Raw genomic sequence first — 9865 nt, 5'->3', positions numbered from 1 at the left:
AAAAAAAAAAAAAAAAAAAAAAAAAAAGGTACAGGCCAGCTACACTAAATAAGTCTCTGTAGATTCTTATTAAAAATATAAATTAAAATCCAGCACGGTTTCTTTATTTACCACACCTATTTACTATTCTATCTCCATTATTAATATTGTAATGCAGGGTTCCCATTTGGGGATGATTAAGTCCCTGTTCCCAAAGCCTTTTGCTGATACTACAAAGGATCCATTGGAAAGCTGAAAAGGTAGACCCAGATGTTGCTCCCAACATGTAATCAGTAGGAGATGAGGCCTGGGCCTCTGAGCTTAATAACAGGGTTAGGCCTATAGTCAGAGTTGGTATAGCCCAGTGGTTATAAGCTCAGACTTTGAGAGAGAGTCAGTTTCTCCATCTATGAGAGAGAGACAATAGCCAGATACAGTAAAACATGCTTGCAATCCCAGCAAATTGGGAGGCTAAGGTAGGAGGATAACAAGTTTGAGGGCAGCTCAGCAATTTGGTAAGATACTGTCTCAAAATTAAAAAATAAAAATAAAAAGGGTTGGGATATGGCTTAGTGGTAAAGCACTCCTGGGTTCAATCCTCAATACTAGGGGTAGTGGCAGCGGGAAGAGTATATGGACTCTCAGGGCTAGGGAAGTAGCTCAGTGGTCACACACTTGCCTACTATGTGCAAGACCATGGGTTTGATCCCCAGCTTCACAAAAAAAAAAAAAGAAAAGAAAAAAAAGAAAGAAAGAAAAAGAAAAAACAAGGATATGGATTCTAGAGCAAGACCGCCTGCATTCAAGTCCTGGCTCTTCCAGTTAAAAGAACTTCTTTGTGTCTCAGTTTCTTTATGTGCAAACCATCTATCAGTTTTATAGTGTTAATGTGAAAATTAAATTCAATAGTAACATATAAAGTCACTAGAAGAATAGCTAGCCGGGCTGGGGATGTGGCTCAAGCGGTAGTGCGCTCGCCTGGCATGCCTGCGGCCCGGGTTCGATCCTCAGCACCACATACAAACAAAGATGTTATGTCCGCCAAAAACTAAAAAATAAATATTAAAATTCTCTCTCTCTCTCTCTCCCTCTCTCTCTCTCTTTAAAAAAAAGAATAGCTAGCCCCTAATCACAGTACTTAATAAATGTTATCTTTTTTTTTAATACTGAGGATTGAACCCAGTAGCCACCATTGAGCTATATCCCCAGCCTTTTTTATTTTTATTTTTTTATCTTGAGAGATGGTGTCACTAAATTGCCCAGGCTGGCCTTGAACCTGCAATCTTCCTGCATAATCCTCCAAAGTGAAGGATTACAGGTGTGTGCCACTACACCTGACTGTATTGTTACTTTTTATAATGATTCCAATTACAGCTGTTATTTTAGAGAACTTAATACTAACTTGATTATATTTACCTTGGAATTAAAATGAAATGTGTTTGCTTTCTCTAAACACAAATTAATTGATTATAAAGGGAAAGATGGGTGGTAGGTACAATGTAAAAGTGTGCAAGGCAGCAACTGGAAACAGACCAGGAGAAAACACATGCTGTGGATAATCCAAGCACAGATTATGCAAATATAAGGGAAGTAGGTAAAGCTGGGTGCTATGGCACACATTTATAGTCCCAACTTCTTAGAAAGCTAAAGTGGGACAATCCCTTGAACCCACAAGCTGGAGGCTATCCTGAATAAACAAAGCAAGACCTTATCTCAAAACAAAACAAAAAAACACAGAAAACAAATAAATAAATACATGAAGTAAATAAGATGGATAAAGGGATAGATAAATATATTTGTAAAAAAGCAAACACAGTAAAAGGTTAATGGTGGAATCTGGATTGTGGCTATACGAGTGCTTGTTGCAAAATCCAATTTTGCTTTGTGTTTAAAATTTTTCATATTAAGCTGGTCGGGGTGGGAGAAAACAGAGGCATCAGCCCAAGTTTTGAGTCAGAGCCACGCTGCCTATCCTCAAAGCCTAAACTCTATAGCAAACTTGGAAAAACCTAATGGTTTTGGAACTCTTGCTCATCATCAATACTTTCCTACATCAGAGGAACAGTGCTCAGGTGCTAGCCTACACCACCACAGCACAAATAGATATAAGCAGAGAAGTGCCGCCTGAGAAGTGTCAACCTCACAGCATTGACATTATCACCCCTACTCAGGAAAACCTCAGAAATAAGGCTCAAGGATAAGGAATGGCAGGTGGAGGGTAGACTGATGGGATACACTCACTCATGGACTCTGTTGTCACCATAGAGATCACTCAGGCCAAAGCTGATGTAGTGCCAATGTTCAGGAATGTTGGCAGAAGGGCTCCCCATGTTCCTGTACATGCTAACATAGTCCAAGGGGTCTGGGCCACCCAACCTGAAAAAGACAAAAGACAGGGGTGTCAGTATGATCCTGGAAACCAGACAATGTCAAACTGAGGGGCTCTGCTTTGCAACTCAAAGGCCCCATCCTGGAAGAATCTGGGACAAAAGATAACTAAGGGGAGGCTACACCTCTCTGAGGATGAGACCAAGGGATAAGCAGCTGAGGCTGCCCAATTCCCCATGTACAAGAAGCTCCATTCTCTTACCTCCAACAGGCAGGGCCTCTTTTAGAAATAAAACAGACTGGGTGGTTGCCCATTTTGTTTTCTCCTGTTTCAAATTACTGATCCCAAATGGGATTGGCAGGGATTAACTCTTCTTCTATGGTGCCTGTAAACATGCCAAGCTTCAAGGCAAGAGGTACATCAGTCAATCAATTGGCCTCTGTTGAATGACCATCCGGAGCATCCCCAATGGGCATTGTTCCTGGAAGCAGAGGCTGTGCTCCAGTCCTGCCTCTTAGACAGCTAATTCCTGAAAGACTATATTGTGCCCTATGTTAATTACAGTTTGTTCTAAACAAACCAAAAGCCTCTAGTCCAAGCACACCCTGCCCTGCACCCCATAGACCAAAGCTGGTCTTTTATCATTGTAAGTGACAAAGGCCAAACTTAGGCTAGCGCAGCTCTGCACAGAGCACTGCAGCAGAAGCAGGCTGAGCCCTGTGAGTGCCTGCATCCCGATAATCCCAGGAGACTGCTGCCTCAAAGAGAGAGCTGGGACATTAAATGACTTGGGGCCCTGAGGACCACATTAAATTTCTCTCACAATTTCAACAGAGAAGTAATTGAGGAAGAGATTCAGTCATTATTTCACTCTGAGAATTTAATTCAATAAAGGTTCCCTTTAGTAGCATAATTAGTGCTTTAAAAAAAAATCTTCAGAATGGACAGGGACACTTGGTAGACTTGAAAAACTGACTAAATGGAAACCATCAGCAGAAGGAAGTCTGCATTTAGCCACAAATGCTGCTTTTGAGCTGCCTCAAATACCTGACCATGGGGGGGCGGGGAGCTGGGGTTGTGGCTCAGTGGTAGAGCGCTCCCCTAGCATGGGCGAGGCCCTGGGTTCGATCCTCAGCACCACATAAAAATAAATAAATTAATTAAAGATATTGTATCCAACTACAACTAAAAAAATAGATATTTTAAAAAAAATACCTGACCATCCCACGGGCTGCAAAAACTTGCTGGCTCCTGAGACTCTGATAGAGTGTACTCTGCAGGTGTATTAGTTACTGAAGGGAAACTAATGACCAAACAGAAGACACAGGCAGGTAATTCCACTATGGGTGCCAGTACCATGCAATTTTACACTATTTAAAACCAATAGGTTGGGCTGAGGATGTAGTTCAGTAGTACAGCCCTGAGTTCAACACCCAGCAGCGTGCACGCACGCACGCACACACACACACACACACACACACACAGTAGGTACTGTTTTATCCTCTTTGTCAGGATATAATTTGCCTTTGTAGAAATCCTCATTTTTTTCTGCTAGGAAAGATGTTATTTATAGAACTTATAAGAAAGTTATTGCAAATAGCTTAGAATCTCAACTGAATGAGTTAGGAAAAGGGAAAAATCTTCCCTTTTCCTAACTCATTCAGTTAGGATTTCATGTGCCTAATTCCATGACTGGGTTTAGAAAAGTTTGCAGGGGGAAGGAAGAAAGAAAAGGGTAGATATCCCTGGAAGAACCCCATTACAGCTGCAGAACCCCAGAACAGTTGAAGGTGACTACAAGTCCCACATCTGCTCTAGTTTCTTGCTGCAAATTCCCATTGGTGCCCCTCCTACAGCCTAGGACCATCCAGCAACAAGCAGTGAAACTGTGTTCACTATTCCCTGCTCCAACTGCCACACCACTGCAGTACTCCTGCCCACCAAGTTTCCCAGGAGGATGTCACATTAAGAAAAAGTTTACTAAGAGTCAAGGAATGACCAAGTATCCAACAAAGTTAGCCCCTATTGCCAAGCTATGAGTGTTCTATTCTAATACTCAGACTCAGGTGAGTATGTGGAAAACAATCAATTTTGCACTTGGAAACAAATATTATCCAGGGGCCCAGAGTATCCTTCACCCTAATTCCTCAAACATCTGACTTTTCTCCACAGGGCAGTTGCAAGATTGGCATGGAGCCAGGGCATAGGCTCTGCCTTTCTGCTTTGATACTTGCTAATCAAAGTCTCAGTTTTCAACCAAAATGTCCCTGTTGGTCAGGGACGACTTCCAAAGAGCCACCCCTTTACTGTAAAAATAATTCCAAGGCACCCTGGGCCATAGCCAGACCCAGGCAGCCTGGATCAGTCATCCTCCTACAAGAGCTAAAGAGGATGATGCGAAATATAAGGGATATGAATTAATTTCAGTATCTTAATTTTGTAAATTCCACCCCTCCCTCTGAATCTTAGAAAGAACCACACACTGAACTATTCTCAGATTTTTCTGCATCTAGGTGGAATTTCTAATTTCACAAAGTGCTACACAATCCCCCTTATTTGAAATTGCATGCTGGCCCATCTCTAAAGATGGCCTGGCTAAAAAGCCTGCTGCAGGAATTAAAAATACTGCTGTATTAGTAATACTAACTGTTCTTAGTTCTTTGCATGGTGCTTCAATACCTTTTACACACAATTCTAACCCTGATGACCACTTAGGGACATAAAAACAGTTGCCCTGTGTAGGGATTTCCCACTCTCAAATGAGACCCGAACAAAAAACATGCAGAGCCAGCCCTACTTTTCTCATGACACAGACAAGTTCATCACAACACAGTTAGATACAGAGGTGCAATTAGAACAGGTGATTAAGTTAGCAAGAGCTACTTTCCATTCAGAAGCACTCTTCAAAAACTCCTCTCACCTAAAGAACAGTTTGCCAGAGAGAACTGGTCTTCCCGCCACACTTCCTCTGGGCTACCAGGACAGAAAAGGGTGCTCCCTATGGCTCCTCCTTAGCAGGTGGCTGATTTCCAGGCCCTTCACATTGTCAGCCTTCTCCACATTCTCTCTGATGGCCTGAGCCCTATACAGCCTAATGACTGTCATCTCCAGAGGCAATAAGAGGTGGTCATGCAGAAGACTCAGTCCTAAAAGGAGAGGTAGCCAACAAAGACATCCACTTCTCCCATCAGGTCTACTCTCTGCCATCAGCCAAGAACCTGCCTGAAAGACCTTTAGTACCCCCTGAAAGAGGACTTTTAAAACAGTGTCTGCATGAATGTGGTCTTGGACAGATTCAACCAGTTCCTCAGTCAACTTTTGGTCCACAAAGACCAGAGGACAGGCTGTTTTTCAGTCTTCATAACACCTGTTTTGTCTGAAGGCTGAAGTAAAAACAGTTTGTAAACAATGGTAAACTACCCCAAGAGCAGCCCATCAGCAAAATGGCCCTTAAGAGAGTGACTTGAAGGTTACCCTGGGCTTCCCAGTGAAACTGCTGCCTCAGTTCTAAAGCTGTGGAGAAGCAGCTTCGTTTAATGTCCCAGGGCACTTCTTTCTTCCCTGCCCACTAGCCAGGTCTCTCCATTATTTACTTCCCACTGGAAATGGGAAGCTGAGGTTCCTTCAATCCTGAGTTAAACCATGGCTCTCTGCTCCTGATATTCACTAATGTCTCAAAGCAAAGGAGCTGCAAAGCCAAAAGGAAGTTCTGCAGAGAGAAAGAGAACTGTGCAGAGTAAGCAAAAAGTTTATCAGGAAGAGTTGCTCCATCAAACTCAAAAGCAATAGCTTTACAATGATACGACTCCGGAGTTCATCCCGAAGGTATCAAAAGGAGACCTCCTCTTCATCTCCTTACAAGAACAGCGCTCTCATCCTGCTCGGCTTGTAACCCAAAGACAGTCCCAGGACCCCCAGACTCGCTCTTAGCCCATGCAGTGTGAGCTTCTCCAGCCTCGCTCCTCCAGAGCCCTCTAATATGCTCCCCAGGCCCCGCCTCGCCTCCCCCATCCCACTTCAGCCGCCCCCCTTGGCTTCCCCTCGCCCACTAATGATCCCCTAAAGGTGCCCCCTCCTTTCACCACGTTTACAATTCCCTCTCATACCGTTCCCCCTCTGCTCCAACACACACCCCCAGTTCTCACTCTGTTCTCTTAATCTCGGTTAACCCTTCTCTACCCACAGGTTCCGTTAACCCCTTTGTCCCCATTCCTAACTTCGGCCTTAACTCATTCTCTCGCAGCAGGAAGCCCTCCTTCCAAGTGCCTTAACCATTCACCTCCCCTCCACCTCCTCCCACTCCCGCAAATTACTTCGCTCCCGGCGCTCTAAGCCTTCCCAGCCCGCCACTGTCCTCCCCGCGGCCCTGGGCATACCAGTACTTGACGATAGCGGTAACCTGGAGGGGGTTCGGCTGGTCAGGGTAAAGGCGGCGGCACTCTCCGTAGATGGCGTGCAGTCCCGGAGGGAAGAGCGAGGCGAAGGCCGGAGGGGCAGTAGGGCCAGGGGCCGGGGGCGCGGTGGGGCCGGGGGCGCCGCTAGGCCGCAGCTCCGCCATCTGGGTGCGTAGGGCACTGTGGAAACCTGGGAGGGCGGAGGAGGGCGAGCGTACTGACCGGCCAGAGGGCTGACTCGGTGGGTGCGACTCCCGGTGGCGACGGGGGCTGCAGCGAGGTCTGGCTCTGCGCCTGCGCACGGTGCACTGTCCGCCCAAGCCGTCGCCGCCTCGGAGTCTGCCAGAGGGTGCCTCGGGGCCGCAGGGAGCTCGAGGGGGCGGGGCGCGGCGCGCCCTGTCCTGGCACCTATTGGCTAATGTTTTGCCAATCACAGGTGGGGAAGGCGTGAATTGACAACAAGCTCCGCCTCCCTATCCCTGTATCCCAAGGCTCTTGGTCTCCCCCTAGTGTTAGGAGGAACCCTGGTTTAAATAGGGATCAAGCATCTTTTATAAGTGCTAGGGTCCCACGAAAGCACTGGGAAATGCGTCGACAAAGTGCTTGTCACTGTTTTGCTGACATGCCTGCTGACAATTTAAACACAAATCTAAAATGGATTGGTGCATTCGTTCGTTTGGCATTAGTGTTAACAGATTTTTTTTTCCCAATGCTGAGGATCATACCTAGGGCCTCCCTGGCCTTGGCTTGTTATAGATTATAAAGCTTAATATTCACTGGTGCTACTGATAAAAGAACCCCTGCAACTTGAAAGGAAGAATAATCCAGAGAAAAATGAAGTAGGCTCTTTTGAAAACATTGGACACATAACTTCTCTTCACCTCCATTTTCTCACCCATCAGGGTCAATCCAACTCATAAAAATTAAAGAGATGCTGGTGCAGTTCCCAAACCCTTAGACGATGTTTTAGTCATCCTACCAGTAGTTTCAAATGCACTCCCTAGCTGGGCGTGCTGGTGGTGCACCCTGTAATTCCTGCAACTCCAGAAGACTGAGGCATGGAGGATCGCAAGTTCAAAGCCAGCCTCAACAATTTGCCTTAAGGTCTACTTAAAAGACCCTGTTTCAAAATTTAAAAATAAGTGGCTAGGGCTGTGGCTCAGCAGTAGCACGCTTGCCTGGCATGTCTGAGTCAATTCTCAGCTCCACATATAAACAAAGGTCTCTCAACAAATAAAAATTTCTAAAAAGTTTTTAAAATACATAAATGAAAAATGGCTGGGGAATGTGGCTCAGTGATTAAGCGCCCTCTACTTTCAATCCCCGGTACCAAAAAGGAAAAAAAAAAAAAAAAAGACAAAACACATAAAAATCGAACCCCATGACATATGCCTGTAAACCCAGCTGCTGGGGAGGAGAAGGCAGAAAGATCACAAGTTCAAAGCCAACCTCAAGGGGCTGGGGATGTGGCTCAAGCGGTAGCATGCTCGCCTGGCATGCGTGCGGCCCGGGTTCCATCCTCAGCACCACATACAGACAAAGATGTTGTGTCTGCCAAATACTAAAAAATATAAATAAATATTAAAATTCTCTCTCTCTTTCTCACTCTCTCTCTCACTCTTTCTTTAAAAAAAAAAAAAAAAAAGCCAACCTCAACAACTTAGAAAGGCCCTGTCTCAAAAAATGAAAAAAGGCTGGGGGTGTGCTTCAGTGGTTTAGTGCCCCTTAGTTCAATCCCTGGTACCAAAACAAAACAACAACTCAGACAATGTTTGCCTGTTACAAAGTGTACCCCTATTCAGGAAGAAGTGTGAAAAGAGGTGATAATGTACAATGTTCTTTTTTCTTTGTATTTTTCTTATGCTCTATATTTTTCTTTGTTTTAGGAATATGTTTTTCCTCCATGTATGTTTGTTTGCTAGAATTTCCTTTGAGTGTAAGATACTAGTGTTGTAGGGACAAACAGGCAAGGCACGAAGATAGCAGGAAACAGTTTTATTTGGCTGCAGCCAGGTTCAGAGGGTACAGCCTTTGCTGTAATCAATCAATCCCCTGAACCCCGAGTTCAGGGAGTTTCAGAGTTTTATAACCAGTGTGTAAGGGGAGGGGCTCAGAAGTTCACAGTCTGCAGAAGTTCACATAAAAGCAGCTTTTGCTTTCACTGTTCTGGGCAAGTTAACTCTTCAAGGACAATACCTGAGAAGGGGAGAGCTTTATCTCCCCTTTCTTTCTTCCCCCTGCCAGCTGTTACCATGGGCCCATTTGTAACTTATCTTAAAAATGTAGACATCTCTGTGAAGCCCAGCTCAAAGCCTTGTTTGCACATTTCTTTAAAGTACTATACTGGATACGTTTGTGAAAACTAGTAAGGGAGTGTCCAGCACCTGGAGTGCTGGTATCTTCTTGGCCAGTGGCCAAGTAAACAGGGTGACAGGAAAATAGGAAGTTTATCTACAATGGACTCTTTTGCTGACAGTCCTAAAATTAGCCATGGTGAAGAGGGCTTTTCTGTGGAGAAAGGGGGTGCCACTTCATTAGGAGATGTTATATACTTATATACCCAAATAAAAATATAGAAACCTAAAATTGTCCAAAAGAAGGAATGGGGAGCCGGGAGTGGAAGGCCATTATCCCAGCGACTCCGGAGTCTGAGGCTGGAGGATCACAAATTCGAGGCCAGGCTCAGCAACTTAGTGAGGCGCTAAGCAACTTAGGGAAAGCCTGTCTCAAAAAGCTGGGGACAGGCTGGGGATATAGTTCAGTTGATAGAGAGCTTGCCTTGCATGCACAAGGCCCTGGGTTCAGTCTCCAGTGCGCGCGTGTGTGTGCGCGCGCGCGCGCACACACACACACACACACACACATATAATAATAATAATAATAATAATAATAATAATAATAATAATAATAATGAAGCGGAGGGCTGGGGCGGACTGAGGCTGTAGCCCAGTGGTAAAGCGCCCCTGAGTTCAATCATTATAAAATGATAATTTAAAAAGGGGTGGGTGGGGAGTGTTAAGACTGATTTGTAGAATCCAATCCCAACTACACACATGTAGTCGAGAAGACTACATACTTAAGCATGCATTGTGAACTCCTTCAAAGGGACTACAGATCCAGGAGTGCATCACAACCATTACCTCATTTCTCTAACCTATTGGTA

The 9865-nt window shown here is 44.9% G+C and overlaps 1 protein-coding gene and 1 non-coding gene across 15 annotated transcripts in view; one reads left to right on the top strand and one right to left on the bottom strand.

Annotated features, from left to right (window-relative positions):
• Positions 1-7070, bottom strand: part of Sufu (SUFU negative regulator of hedgehog signaling) — a 120045-nt gene extending 112975 nt beyond the window's left edge. For 7 of the 14 annotated variants that reach the window (XR_007349136.1, XR_007349135.1, XM_048807241.1 and 4 more), the window contains exons 1-2: positions 6685-7067; positions 2221-2355 (exon numbers count right to left, since the gene is read on the bottom strand). Coding sequence is in view for 8 of the 14 variants with exons in the window: in XM_048807241.1 (XP_048663198.1) it covers positions 2221-2355; positions 6685-6866 (317 nt within the window). In the remaining 6 variants the exon portion in view is untranslated. Of the gene's footprint in view, positions 1-2220; positions 2356-6684 lie in introns of all 14 variants that reach the window. The other 7 variants (XR_007349132.1, XR_007349134.1, XR_007349131.1 and 4 more) reach the window with 2 other exon arrangements.
• Positions 3379-3451, top strand: Trnaa-agc. The gene has a single exon. It is a non-coding gene; the product is annotated as a tRNA-Ala (tRNA).
• Positions 7071-9865: the final 2795 nt, after the last annotated feature.

This window comes from Marmota marmota, unplaced genomic scaffold (assembly GCF_001458135.2).
Source record: "Marmota marmota marmota unplaced genomic scaffold, marMar, whole genome shotgun sequence".
In the NCBI taxonomy this organism is placed as follows: Eukaryota; Metazoa; Chordata; class Mammalia; order Rodentia; family Sciuridae; genus Marmota; species Marmota marmota.
This window is presented reverse-complemented; position numbering and strand designations above follow the sequence as displayed.